The 15,839-nt window shown below is 42.2% G+C and overlaps 1 protein-coding gene across 1 annotated transcript in view; it reads left to right on the plus strand.

The window, feature by feature from the left end:
• RNF2 (ring finger protein 2) overlaps positions 1-15,839 on the plus strand; it is a 202,483-nt gene that overhangs the window by 138,544 nt on the left and 48,100 nt on the right. The window contains exons 5-6 of the mRNA XM_086957121.1: positions 937-1,152; positions 2,143-2,415. Coding sequence (XP_086813247.1) covers positions 937-1,152; positions 2,143-2,415 — 489 coding nt within the window. The remainder of the gene's footprint in view (positions 1-936; positions 1,153-2,142; positions 2,416-15,839) is intronic.

Here is a 15,839-nt window from a genome sequence, read left to right on the forward strand (position 1 = left end):
TGTTTGGTTTAGAGGCTTAAATGCCTTGCCAACAAATGATACCACTGGCACAACATATTGCGCCTAATAAGGATTTGGAGGTTACAGAAATAGGCGGTTGAAGTTGCAGGAGACAAAGCTCTTGGATGTTGTGTGGATTAATCTTGTCAAAAGCAAGTTCAGATCCCAAGAGAATGTGGGGTACCCGATATAAATAAATAGGTGCATTAGGCTTGTCAATTATTTGATGTCTTTATTGTCTGTTTTAATGTCATTTGCATATTACTTCCTACCTGTACAGCATACAACATGGGGCAGTGGGTTAGCCATTGCCGAACTTCACTGTTAGTGGTGGTATTCTGCTCATTCACAAGGAGCATACCCACACGCAACGTAGATGCCTTCAGTACCCAGAACTACTATGACAATGCGGGTCTTTTGAAACCCAAAAATGTTTGGTTATTGCCATTTTAATATTAGCAGAATCTTGCTGATCCACCAAAGCGTTATACAAAAAACATGATGCAACAAGTATTGGCAGAAGATACCACATGTGGTTCTGTCTGTCTGGTGTTCACTACTGTACATACTTGGGTCAAGGTCTGTTCAAGGTGGTTACTCACTCCTGAGGTAAGACACATTATACTGTCCCAGAGATATCATAATTTATCAAGTTTAATCGTAGTAAACCCTGTGGATAAGAACCAAGTAAAAATAAAGCATGATGAGCAGTCAGTGAGTCATTGTTTTATTTGCAGTATATTTGTGTCTTATTCTCTAAAACGTATTGTGAAACTTTGAGCACTTGAATCTAGCAAATCTTTCCAAGTAGCATTTTTGGGAAGCTGTCCCACAGTTAGTTCATGAATTAATTGCTGCTTCCATAAAGCTAACAAACCTGTGAATCTTTTCCATCATTTATAGTGTTGCCCTAATATTCTTTTTTCCATCTTCTAGGAACAAGGAGTGCCCCACGTGTCGAAAGAAGCTAGTTTCCAAAAGATCCCTTCGCCCAGATCCAAATTTTGATGCACTCATCAGCAAAATCTATCCGAGCCGCGACGAGTATGAAGCCCACCAGGAACGAGTCCTCCAGAGGATCAACAAGCACAACAACCAGCAAGCTCTGAGCCACAGTATTGAAGAAGGGCTTAAGATCCAGGCGATGAACAGGTGAGAGAGGCCTTAGGACAAGTGAGGTTAGAATTCGAGTGGTTCTTAATGAAGTAGACCAGGCCAGTATATTTCCTATGTTTTATATTGCCATTTACTTGTGAAAATCTGGCAGAAATGATATTGGAATTATAACTGTTCAAAGATCAGGAAATTAGCATGCACTTGTGTAAATAAACATAAAATAATTATAAACAAATTGAAGTTTGTAACAAGTAATTTAAGGCATTCAGTCTATAAAATTGGGATTTAAACGTATTCCAGTCCCCCAAGCCCCCAATTTATCTGTGAAAGTGAAAGAATAACATTATAACAAGGGATTCACCTCCTACTATCTTATTTTTTTATATCATAGTAATCTTTATTATTTCTAAAGAAAGAAAATACCAATGTACCTACAATCGATAGTTGTAGAATGCGACCATACTTGCACCTCCTAATGGACACGAGCTCTGAAATCCTATATCAAGCACATGCTGGACATTTCCTGAATTTTCTCCAAAAGCATATATTGGTTTTAAAAAATAGCATGCCTATGCATGGACCATTATAGGAGCATATTTTCTTAGCATCCAAAAACCTAGAGCTGATCTACTTAAATTCTCTTACTTGCCAAAGTTTTGAAGACTAACATTTTCCTATCACGGAGTTGAAAGCACCCGTTCAAAACCTGACCCTTCTTAGCTGATACAAGTTAGCATTGCAAGTACACATGTATTGAAGTGATGCACTAAATAAACTGCGCTGCTCTTGTAGACTCTGGTCCGCGAGAAGATCCAGAACTGTTTGGAAAAGCACATTCCGGACAGTCAACTACAATCTCTGACCATAGTAGTGGTATAATGTGGGCTGTACAATTACTGGAGGACTGCCTTTATCTCACCATTATTCACCTAATGTTGCCTAGAAGACTGACCCAAAGAAATATATGAACATTGATCAAAATCTGAGTATTCACATGTTTAACTTTTCTGTTTAAAACATAACCAGGTTACAAAGAGGTAAAAAGCAGCTGATAGAGAATGGGAGTGGTGCTGAAGACAACGGGGACAGTTCGCACTGCAGCAATGCATCAGTGCACAGCAATCAAGAGGCGGGACCCAGCAACAAGAAGACCAAGACCTCGGATGATTCAGGTCTTGAACTGGACAATAACAATGAGACTGTGGCCATGGATCCAAGCCTGGATGGATCCTGTGAAATAGAGCTGGTTTTCCGGCCCCATCCAACGCTCATGGAGAAGGATGATAGTGCACAGACGAGGTATGTGCTCACCAAAAAGTTGGGTACAAGTGTAATCTGTGCAACACAGCAAGCTTTTTAGGTCGAGCCTGGGCAGCGCATGCACTGCTTTGCGAGGCATGCTATAATATACACTGTGGCTTGAAGCCCGTCCTCTTTTTTTTATTCTTTCCCATCCTTGCCTTTTAGAAATGCATGCTTCTGTTTGTTCAGCTTGTAGAGTTACTCCCGCCTTTTGTTTTTTTTAGATCTTTCCTGCTGACTGCCCCTGCTACATGTGATCTTACATTTTTTTTTAATTTATGTTCCTTCTGGCACAGTTTTTTTGTTAGGTTCTGCTTCAAGCTTGTGTTTACGCGCGTTTGTGCATTTCCCATCCTAATACATTTTTACTGCTTCCTGAGTTTCCGCTCATGTTGCTGTTTAAATTGTTCAAAATGTGTCATATACTTTTGGACACTGCTGGGCTTTTATTTTAACACTGTGCCCGCTTCCCGAAAACAGTGCCCGCTTCATGGATGTAGTGCTTAAGATCAGTGTCTTCTTTCCTCACTGCCGCTGCAGGGGAAGGGCATGGCTGCTTCATGCAATAAGCTTCACTTCCTCATATTTCACAATGTTGGCATGTCAAGGGTCCATGAGTAGAGCAGGAAACAGTGGTAAGGGCGCCTGGTAAGAGCGCAGCCCTGCCAAGGGTCACTCTGCAGGGGTTAAACTAATGCATGTTTGGTATTATCTCATTCCCTCAAAATATTTTGTCACGTAATACACAGTGCCAGTACTTGCTTGAATTACTGTGCCGGTAATGCGCTTTGCACTGAGACTTACGGTGTCTGTTCTTCTGCAGCTCTGTGAGCATACCTAGGGCAGAGGAGAGGGCATTGGTTATGATCAGCCGTTAAGAAGTCACAGACTCCTGTGGCTGGCAGCATTTGACCCAGTTTTACTTTAATACTCATGGCAGTTCTGTCAGCTTCTCCCCCCCACACACCCCCCTCCTTTCTCTTTTCCTTTTTTTTTTTTAATTGGTTATTAGAGAGTAGCAAGACATCAAATTCAGAATACAAACAGAAAATAAAACAAAGTATACAATATATAGTACATTTCATCTGTCATTGCTGCCCATTTTGTATTATACCCCAGAACCCCACCCTGACCCACCCCCCCAGGGATTGCTACAGGAGGAGAAAAGAAAAAGAAAAAGAAAAAACAAATTAAAAAATAGATATGGTAAACTCGTGTCATAAGACAGGTGAATCCCATTATATTTCATTATATACAATATACACATTTCATCCAGATTGTCCTCCTCCTTCAAGAAAAAAAAAAAAAAAGAAAACATTTTACTGGTTTACATTATCCAGCCAATTAATTACCGGCTCCCATACTGATTCGCCCTCTCTTCTAGCCCGTGGACCTCTCCTCTTGAAAACCAACAGCTCCCACTTCCCAACATTCAAAAACTTATTGAACCACTCATGTTCTGTCGGGGGGGGGGGAGGATCTAACCACACTGTTGCTAAACATAATCTAAATGTAGCTATTGCTATGTAAAATAACTTCCGCTCTGGCAACGTCATACTTGCATCTGCCTCCCCCAATATAATGGCTTGCGAAGATAATTGTATCCGATAACCGAACACTTGCTCCAACCGTTGTTCCACTTTAGTTATCAATGGAGTTAAACTAGGGCAGGAAGAGAACATATTGATACTGTCAACTGCTATCTCCCCACACCTAGGACAGTTGACTCCTGTGATCCCACCCCATTGTTGTATGCGATGTGGGGTTATATACAAATTAAACCATGTTTTAAAACATTGTACCTGGAGGTTAGCAGATATAGTGGCAGTATAGCTAAAACATAATGAGTCTTCACAAACCTCCTGCCCAGCTTGTAAACCAATCTGCCAACGGTTAAAGTGTTTAGGTAGATCATCACTCCTCCTTTCATTCAACATTTTATAAATTATTGATATATTAGAGTGCCCCCCCCCTAATAGCCTCAACTAATAGGATAGAAATCAGCTAACAGATTTCCTAGAAAGAAAATCACGAATCTGTAAGAACTTAAAAAAATGCTGATTACTAATACCAAATTTATGTTTTATGTATTCAGATGTCCGCACCCCCTGAACTGAAACCAGATCCCCCAACATAGTAACGCCATGTATAGTCCACTCTCTGAAATACCCGTCTGCAAATATTTCTGGCAGAAGGGTATTACCAATTACCGGAGTATATATATGTATCCTTCCTATATTAAATAGTTTCCACACAGGCGTCCAGACTTTACAGGCTGCCAGTAAAACCTTAAACCTCACACGTTTGAAATACGCAAAATCAATATGCCTGAATAGTAACCCCTTCACCTCTTCCCCATAAATTAAACAATACGTAGAAAACTCAGAGACCTCTAAGTCCACAGAATCCATTAATACAGCAATATGCCTTAATGTAATTGCCCAATAGCAAAGCTGAAACTTTGGTAAAGACCAACCCCCCCTCTCCTTAGGAAAAGTCATATATTTATGGGCTCGTCTAGGTCTTTTACCTGCCCATACAAACCACAATATTAGACGTTCTAATTTCCTGAACCATACTTGTGCGAACAATACAGGAATCGCTCAGAAAAGATACAATATTCATTTTAACAACATTACAACGACCCATCAGTGTCAATTGAAGGTTGTTAAACTTTCTAGTATTTTTTTCCATCTTGCCTAACAGTGATTTAAGATTAATCTCAACAATTTCCTCGGGTTTAGAGTTTATTACAATTCCTGAGTACTTTGCCCTATCAATAACTCGAGGATCCAACAACGTAATTTTATCATTGCAAATAATTTGGGTCTTGGAGTCATTCAAATGATATCCGGACAGCTTACCAAACTGTGATGTTAGGTTTTGAATTTCTGACAGTGCTGATTGTGGAGAGTCTGTCAAAATGGCTAAATCATCTGCATACCCCAGTATTTTAGTGTTACCACCCCTAGATCTCAATGGGCAAATCGAATCATTCAAAAGAATTTTTTTAATAAGGGGATCTATATACATTGCACATAATAAAGGGGAGCAGGGGCAACCCTGACGTGTACCTCTTAAAATATTAATTGAACCCGTCTGGATCCCCATAACAGAGATTTGGGCCGACGGCTGCTTATACATGCTCTGTATCGCTCTTATGATTCTTTCTCCTAGGCCATAATATCTCAACACAGCCCATAAAAAAGGCCAGGAGACCTTCTCAAAGGCCCTCTCTGCATCTAGCAGAATTAGGGCCATAGGGTCTCCTGAAACCTTAGTAAAATCAAACAGCGCAATAACTCTGCGTATATGGTCTATTGTTTCGCGCCCAGGCACAAAGCCATGTTGAGCAGAGACAAGTTTCTTAATCACCCCAGAGCTCTTATTAGCAAATATCTTGGCATATATTTTAATGTCACTGTTGATAAGCGTAATAGGGTGATATGATCCCAGATCAGATAGCTCTTTATCTTTTTTTCAGTTCAGTTCATAAAACTTTTATTCGGTTATATCATAGCAAAACCATAAAAAGTACAGAGATAAAATATTACAGTACATATAAAAAGTCTTGATATCGTAGTACATTTAAAAACTGTTATCATTTAAAACCACTGTTAAAAATAGTGCATTAGGATACTGAGCAGGATTCAAGATATCGGGTAAACAGAAGCTCAAAGTTTACGATTTACAGCGAATTTTTAAACATAATTTTAAGAAGCAAGCTACGCACTTAGCAGTGTATTGGGAATCCAGAGACTGCAGGGCCAGATAAGCCGGCCGACATGTTCTCAGGCCCATATTTCGGAGTAAGGGGGTTGATGAGCAGAGACAAGTTTCTTAATCACCCCAGAGCTCTTATTAGCAAATATCTTGGCATATATTTTAATGTCACTGTTGATAAGCGTAATAGGGTGATATGATCCCAGATCAGATAGCTCTTTATCTTTTTTTCAGTTCAGTTCATAAAACTTTTATTCGGTTATATCATAGCAAAACCATAAAAAGTACAGAGATAAAATATTACAGTACATATAAAAAGTCTCTATCGTAGTACATTTAAAAACTGTTATTTAAAACCATTGTTAAAAATAGTGCATTAGGATACTGAGCAGGATTCAAGATATCGGGTAAACAGAAGCTCAAAGTTTACGATTTACAGCGAATTTTTAAACATAATTTTAAGAAGCAAGCTACGCACTTAGCAGTGTATAGGGAATCCAGAGACTGCAGGGCAGATAAGCCGGCCGACATGTTCTCAGGCCCATTTTTCGGAGTAAGGGAGTGATCCAGCGCTTGCGGGGAAGCTCATAATATCTACAAAACAGAGTTACATGCATCGTAGACTGAGATGATGTACCATCGCATGGGCATTTCATTAGAATATGAGACCAGTCCTGCTCTTTTGGAAAAGTAACTAGGCGAAAAAAAGAATTAATTCGGAACCTAGTCAAAACAAATTTTTCATGATTGGTTAGGTGAAATGCTAAATATGGTTGGATACCCAAACCAGTCTGGACCGATAGAATCTGTACATTTGAGGGTTTGCTTACTTCTTGGGAAAGACGCAGTTCTCTAAGATGAGTTAGACATAATTTTTTCAGGTCTTTCCTGGTGGTATCTATCATTGAAGTGGGTTCTGTGAAATAAGTTGTACAGTCCAAATCTTTAAGGAAATGGGAGACATATAGAAGCCATGGGATTTTACTCCAATTTGGCAAGGCTAAGCAGTCGGTTATCAGTGAGCGGGTTAGATGGCACTGTGATTTGGTCCAAATACGGTGCCATAACAAGATCGGCTGGCATCTGATATTATCTGTCAGATAGTAAATACCCAGCTCGATGTGGCAACCGTATATTGGGGCACTTTGGGGGAGTGCCAGTAAGTATTTTAAGAACCCGTTCTGAACCGTCTGAGGGTATCAATGGGAGCATAACTCCATACCCCTGCGCCGTAGGTTGCTACACTATGGCATTTTGTGTGGTAGATTTTTAGCAACTCTACTGGGGCAGGTTTGCCCAGTTTCCTCGAAAAGGAAACTAGAGCTGAGGTTGCTCTTTGAAAAAGTAGCTTTTTGGTTTTCATGGCTTGTTTCCAGGATAATCTGTCGTCAATTAAGATTCCTAAATAGGGATATTCCTTTAAAAAAGTTATAATTCGGGCACCTCGTCAGGACTCTGGAGGAGCCTCCCCATCCTGAACTCTACGAAATAATTGAGGCCGAAATATCTTATAAAATTCCCTCGGCAGAAAGCCTGGGTAATTAGCTTTACCCCTCGGGAGAGAATCTATAACCTGCCAAAGCTCCTCAATACTGATTTCTGCGTCTAATGATTCTCGTTCTTCCGAGGATAACGTATCCACCCCGATCCCTTTCAGGTATTCCTGAATTTCCGCCTGAAGTGCATCGTTATCACAAATGTCGTCATAATATAATTTTTGATAGAACTTTTGAAAGGCAAAAGCAATGACCTTCTCCTCAGACGCAAGCCCCAGATCCGGATCCTGAATCTTTTTAATATGTATAGCCGCTTCTCTGTCCTTAGTTCTTGCGGCTAACATGTGCCCTGCTCTCTCACTACTCTCAAACATTTTAGATCTCCAAGCAATGAATTTGCTAGCTGCTTTGGCCTGTGAACGTTCTGTGATAGCTGATTTTACTATAGCAATCTGTGTTAGGGCTAGATCGCTATCCCCACCTGTCTGTATCGAGCGAGACAGGTTCACCTCTGCTTCGTCCAGTTCTTTATACAGCCTCTGTAAATTAGCCTTCTCCTTCTTTTGAGCATCCCAGCCATATCTTGTAGTTTCACCCCTGATCCCAGCCTTAAGAGTATCCCAAACATTCTGAATACCTGTGCTACCCTTATTTTCCTCTAAAAACTTTATAATCCAGGGGGACATAGTGTCCACAAACTCCTTCTCACTAAGCAGGCCACAGTTAAACGTCCAGACATCACTTTTACTCCTACATGCCTCTATATTCACCTCCAGCATGAGCGGATTATGATCCGACATCACGCGTGGATAAATTATAATACTGGAGCCTTGACTAAGAACTGGTGATATAAAAAAATAATCAAGCCTACAACAAATTTTATGCGGTGCAGAAAAAAAAATTAAACCAGGATCATCCCGATTTTAAAAAAAAACGCCCAAGCATCAATTAGTCCATGCAACTCTATCAGATGGCGTAAAGCCTTATACACTTTAGATTTTCTCCCATTGTATGCACTCTCTGTTAGTTTCAATAGTCCACACTCCATGTTGATATTTAGATCCCCGCAGATTATAAGCGGGAATGGCCATCGTACCAGCTCCAGACTTAACCATTTATACAATTCTGGGTCATCCAGTACTGGGCCGTATAGAACACAAAGTGTGATATTTTTGCCCTGAAAATCACCGTATACAATTGCCCAGCGACCCAAACTATCAGCCATAGAGCGAATTATGTTCACCTTCCCCCGTCTTGCTAAGATTGCGACTCCTTTGGTCTTATTCTCAAATTTAGTCCAAGAAACTAGTTGAAACCCCTCAAATTCCAGCAATTTATGGCGGCTAGCTTCAATATGCGTTTCCTGCAGGCAGAGAACATCCGCCCGCAAGAATCTCAAATCTTCCCTGACTCTTCGCCGCTTAATCGGGCCATTAAGCCCACATATATTTATGGATACAATTCTAATATTAGCCATTTCTCAGAGAAGATGTCCCAGAAAACAAAGATAACCAGCACTTCATAATAATATTCAATATGGAGAACTTATCAAAAAAGAATGCCTCAAATCCTACCATTTGCCCCCCCCCGTGGCAGATCCCCCTCCCCCTCCCCACTGACCCCTCCCCTCCAAACACAGGTAAAATAGGTCCTCAGACCCGTGTGATGCCTCCCACTTCCCAAGTGTGCCCTGGTCACTCCCTGTCTATATGCCCTGAAATACAAAAGTGAGCGAAAGTGTCCAGATACGATTGAATCCCCTGTAAGTCTACCAGGGGGGAAAACAACCAAAACAAGAGAATATAAGCCACCAGAATATACCCCTCTCGGCCATTTTCCCCCTCTCTCCCTAGTTAAGTCTTAATCAACTACCACACCAGGTTAAATCTACATTTATACTGATAAACCAAGAGCCTTTTAGCCAATAGGTAGTTCTTTCAAGTAGTCCTCGGCCTGTATCTCAGAAGTGAAAACCCGGATTTTGCCACGAAAAATAACTTTAAGCCGTGCGGGGTTCATTAAGAACACCTCGCACCCTTTCTTTTGGAAGCGGGTAATCAATGAACGGAGCCGCCACCTCAGTTCCACTGTTGCGTGGCAAATATCCGGGCGCACAAAAAAAGTATGACCTTCAGCAGTTCTTTTGGCATCATGACGTGCTTTTTCAAAGATGGCTTGCCGTAGTAAAAAATTGCCGAAAAGAATCAGGATAGCCCTAGGTTTTGCTCCCGGATCAGAATTCTTTTTTTGCATATGGGGAAAGCAATGCGCTCTTTGAATCTCAGTGTCCCATGTCCAATGAGAGAGCTCCGGAAAAGCGGCTTGAAACAGTTTTATCACAAAACCTCTGATATCCTGACCCTCTTTTTTCTCTTCGATTCCTAAAAGTCTAAGGTTATTCCTTCGGAGCCTATTTTCGGAATCTTCCAACTTCCACATTATGTCCGTCAGTCTATCGTCATTGGCCGTTGTTTGAGTCTCTTCTCTAGCCCTGACTCTAGATCCACAATCCTTTCCTCGAGCGCAGCCGTCCTAGCAATGACTTCGGAGCATGCTTTGGTGTTTTTCCGGATAGCACCCTGGATCTTCATTGTAGCCAACTGAGCCCTCTTGTGTTCCTGACAAGCTTCACTTTGTATCGATTTTAGCATAGCATAGATCAGAGTATTGGATGGGGGAGAGTTATTTTCATTGCGGTCTTTCTCTTTTCCATGGGCCCTAGACCCCCCTGATATCCTGTAAGACTCGTAGTAGCTGGGGCGTAGTCCCACTGAAGATTGTTACTTACTTCAGAGCCTTCACTGTCTCCATCCCCTGAAGCCTGGATGAGTGTCAGCTTTGCTTTACTATGGCGGGGTGTAGCCCTTTTAAGTGTATCCGCTGTATTTGGTGGACTAGCACTCTCCTCGTCCGATGACAAATCCCCACTTATGAAGCCCCCAGTGGACTCTCCCTCAGACTCCTTGGCCACTGAGAAGAAGCTATCCGCATCCAGAGCCTCCGGCAGGCTACCGTCATTCGGTTCCGCTTTCTCAACAGCTTTCTCCCCAGCAGGGGTCTGGAAAATACCTGACACCCCCTCCTCCAGCAACTGTCTGAGGGGTACTTGATACAGCTGTATTATTAAGGCCCTCTGGCCCCTCACCATCTCTTGTTTCCTAACATACAGTGCAGGTTCCGCGACTAAAATGGCTTTTTTCTGGTCTCCCGCACTCTTATTGCCCCCATCACCGTTTTCAGCTAGCTCGAGGATAATACCTCGATCATCGATACATCCATTTTTTTTTCAATTATACTTGTATCAGCGGGAGAGGTTAGCGTTAAAAAGGGAACCTGTGTCCCATTTTTTACAGAGGCAGATCTTCCCGTAAACCTATCCAGGACCGTTACAGCTTTCCCCCTTGCAGTGCCATTAATTGCCCCCACCTGTGCCCCCAATTGTACAGAGTCCTTGATTCTGGAGGCGGCGCTGGAAGACACTTTCCCCACAATTTTGTCCGCTGGTTTCTCTATTTGCTTTCCTTTCACTAACTCGGGCTTTTTACCACTCACCGCCGCTGCAGTTTTAACTACAGCCAGGTGTACGCGGCTCCGGAGGGCGGTGATTGCCAGCCGCGCTGACCGGAGCTAGAGTTTCTCCGAGATAAGATCAACCAGCATGGGGTTTTCTCACTCGCGATTCGTAGTGCCAGTTGAATAAACTGGGATTCAGAGCTACAAAATCAGGTAAATCTCTTGCTCATGAACTGCTCCTTCACACAACCTCAGACAGGGAGTGACTCTCACTCGGATCAAGCGGCTGCCATCTTGCCTTCAAGCTGTGACTTCTGTTGATTCCACTTTTCTCTTTTCCTGTTGGTCCTCGCAACTTCTGTTTTTTTTTGGGGGGGGGGTTAGGGGGTGGTGGCCTGGGTGGAGGGTAGAGTGTCTCCTAGGGAGCTCTTGCCCTCCTCCTCCAAGACCCCCATCTCACACGGTGACATTTATTTGCAGGTTGGCAGGTCCAAGATCTGTATGAAAGCAGTGCCATTAGTAGGAGAAGAGGCAAACCGTGGTGCCCGTGCTTTCCTACAAATCACTGGTATTCAGAGGGTAGTTGACGTCCAAGTTTCTAAAAGCACTTCGCGTTCAGGAGGTCTAGCCGACACAAGAACAGTCCGCCCCCTCCTGAGCAGAGTGACCCAGACTCAGCCCAGACCATTGCCCTTTCCAGACACACTGACCTCACTTAAGCTCAGATGGGCATCCTCCCTGGAGTTCAAACATCATCCTTCATGTGCAGACTTGCCTCTCCCCAGTTCAGGCGAGTGTGCTCTCTAGGGCCCAAGCACGATTCATTTTTGGCAAACTGGCCTGACCCCTACCTAGGCTAGTGGCCTCTCTATGACACAAAAACCATGCCTTGTGGACTACCAGATCCTGCACCCCCGTGCTTTAATATATTCAGTTCAAAGTGGGCCTGTCACATGCGTAGCAGACGCTCAAAATATAATCTCATATCTAGGCTAAAAAAATATAAACGGGACCTAGAAATGAAAAACAGTACTTTCACCTGATTCGACTTTAAACTGCTTCAGTGCACCTCCAGTTCACGGGAATGCACATGAGCAATTAATTGCACGTTTATGTGGGCTTTTGAGCAACAGAGAACAACCATCGGCTCTTGCATGCTTATTGTTCAAATAGTTTTGGGGCTACTGCACATTCAGTTTACCCGTTTGCAAACCGCACAGTGTTTTAGGTACTGGTGTAGTGCTGCACACAGCTTACTTGAGGCCTCAAGCCACAGACCTAAGCTTCACTTTTCAATTCCACATTCAATCAACAGAATGTTTGAGTGTCCTGGTGTTAACTGTTTAGAACATCCAAGCTTCATTGGAAGCGGAAGTCTGAACCTGCAGTGCTGAGGTTTGAACCTGTGACTTGCAGAGCAGAACCATCAACCCACTGAGCTATCTTCCTAGACTTCTTCTGGTCTATTTTTCTTGGCTTATCTTCTATAACTCAACAGTTTGATGGGAGACTGGCTTACCACACACTGGCTGTCATTTGCATGGATTTTGTAGGATTTCATTTTTTTTTTCCGACATAGTCATCGCTACTGGTGCAGTGCCTGGTGAAAGGGATCTTGCAAAACTGGAATCCGAAATAACGTTGTTTACTAGCTGCAATAGTGTAAAAAAATAACTTGAAAACTACTGTTTTTCGAGTTGATTCTTTCATAGCCCTGATCAGCAACTTCAGAGTTACCTTAGAAGGTTAATAAATGTTCTACGAAAGGGAATATGCAACTTATCAGCCATCGTGGGGCTGACTCGGTCTTTACCTCTTATGAGGTCAAGAAAATGAAGGTGGTCCTCTCAGGAAACAGTGACACATTTGGTTTATGGTCTTGGGAAGATGCAGTGGTGTAGCACAAAGCGCTGTAAACAAACCGTGTTAATGAAATGTCCCATGCGGCAATGAAATGTATTATGCAGTAAAGCAAGGGTACAATGGGCCGCATAAACAAGACCTAGTTGATTTTCCAATGCTTTTTCTTGTTGCTTCGAGTTCCATATACAAAAGTGTAAGATCCTGGTATCAGCAGAAAGGATCACACAAGGCAGGTTGTAGGTAGGAGTTGAAGTTTATTATTCCTCAGCAGGAAGACCTTATCCAGATCCCAACCACTGGATTCACCAACTGTCCCTCAGCTCCTTCAAATCATTACATTCCAACTCCTCATATTACTAGGATACCCACACAGAGAATACATTCCCCGGTTACCATAACACTGCTGCACAGCAAGCTGCAGATGCCACACACCTCCCCCTTTCCCAAAAAAACTGTGTATGCAAAAATAAGAGGGATAGAAACAAGAGAGAAGAAAGAAAAATAAAAGGCAAGAGAGAGAAAATAAACTAAAACAAAATATCAAACCCCCTTTGCACTTACAACATATTGTACAAAGTCCTAAGCATTAATCATTTACTGTACAAAGTCCTTCAAAAAGGCTGTTTTTTTTTACGATCCTAGCAGACAACCTGGGACGCACAACTTAATCATGGTTGTCATTACCCTTTACAGCGAATCAGAGAAAAACACCGGACCTTTGTATGGAAAATTCGTCCCAGGTTCCAAATGTGACGATCCTGAGTCTTAATGGCATTCTTAAACACTTTGATAACACGAATGGGTTTGAAAAACTTGGCACGTAAACCAGGCTGTTTGATGACCACCATGTCACCAACAACAACACAGTATCCATAGTGGCCTTTCTAGAGTCAAAATAGTATTTCCTTGCCAGGACTTTACCAACTTCTCTTTCACGCCACTCAGTGTGTACATTCTTAGTTGTCGACCCTTCCAAGTTTTCTACCTATGACTGCTCCACTAGAGTACAAGGAGATCTGCCTCTAAACAAAGCAAAAGGACTTACCAGTTGTACTGTGAGGAGTCAACCTATACATTTCCAATTTCTTCATGACTTCCTTCTTCCAATTGAGACCACTGCCTTTGGGCAAAGCAATCTCCTCTTTCAAAACTCTGTTAAACCTTTTCACCATGCCATTGGTTTCAGGATGATAGAGGTAACACTTTTTGTGTCTAATACGACGATTCTTTAAGAAAGTTTCCATCTCTCTTGAAACAAATTGAACACCATTGTCAATGAAGATGGTGTCTGGGTAACCTTCCCTGGCCATGAGGTTCTATAAAAACGCAGTCACACTTTTGATTATGATCTCACTCGTGAAGCAAACTTCAGGCCTTCTTAAAAACATGTCTATAACTACTATGAGAAACAGCTGTTGCTCTTCGGAATGAATGGGGCCAAGAATGTCCAAGGCTGTTTCCATCCACGGTCCACGAGGTAAATCCCTGACCACCATAGGTTGTACTCTCACAACTTTGGACTTCTCACATAATGCACATGCCAAACAATCTCTAACCAGCCTTTCTACTTGCAAGTCCATGCCTGGCCACCAATAAGAGGAGTGAAGTCTCTCTTTGGTTTTGGACATCCCTAAATGAAAAATATACACCAAAAAGATCAATTTACTGCAAGTTCAAGAAGGGCCCCAATCTTGTTCCACAATGCAAAAGATCATCATACACTCCCAACTCATCTTTCACACCCCAATATTTCCCAGCTTCATCAGAGGCCTGTTTTTTGGAATGCCACCCTTTATTCACCAAAAGCAACACTCCAGAAAGCACCAGATCAGAAGATAATTTTACACGCCACTGATCCTCAGAAACAATCTCCTCAGCCACAAAACAAACATGGACATCACTTTCTTCAAAGTCTTCATCAGTCACACTCTCATCAACCTTCGTGACTAATCTAGATAACGTGTCAGCTACTCCATTTTCTATACCTGGTATGTATCTTATTTCAAAATCATATTCTTGCAAGGCAGTCACCCGTTGGGTTATTCTGCCTGAAACAAGATCTATACCCTTCTTTGTGAAGATTTTGCAGAGAGGCTTGTGGTCTGTTTTGACCAGAAACTTGGTTCCCCACATATATTTCTTAAGCTTTCTGATAGCCCAGAGCACAGCCAAAGCTTCCTGATCAATGACTGAATAGCAAGACTCTGCATCCTTCAACCCTCGTGACACAAATATAATAGTATTCATGCCCTCATCACCTTGTTGTTGCAGAACTGCCCCCAACCTTTAAGACTTGCATCGGTGGAGATGATAGACACTTTTGAGGGGTCGATACTTTTAGGTTTCGGTACACAATTAAGCTTTTCTTTGAGAATTACAAACTTATTGTAGTACTCAATCATACCAAAAAACTTCAGAAGCTCTTCTCTGGAAGTAGGGGCACACATATGAGAGATGGTATCAATCAAATTAGATTTTGGCATGACCCCGTCACCGCAGATGGTGTAACCTAAATAATTAATGGTGGTGGTGGCAAATTGACACTTCTCAGACTTTATGGACTCGCATTGTCAAGTTTTTCAAGAAGAATATCAAGAAGATACCCATGTTCCTCTTCATCCTTAACAAAGACAAGAATATCATCTTGGTACATACAGACGCCTTCCCAACCCATAAGAATCTTTTCAATGTCACGATGGGAAACGGATGCCGCAGATACTAAGCCAAACTGCATCCTCACAAACCTGAACGTGCCAAACGGTGTAATAAAGGCTGTGTAATCTCTTGAAGACTTAACCAGTTCTATCTGGTGATAAGCCAAGGCAA

This window comes from Lissotriton vulgaris, chromosome 1_1 (assembly GCF_964263255.1).
Source record: "Lissotriton vulgaris chromosome 1_1, aLisVul1.2, whole genome shotgun sequence".
Lineage (NCBI taxonomy): Eukaryota > Metazoa > Chordata > Amphibia > Caudata > Salamandridae > Lissotriton > Lissotriton vulgaris.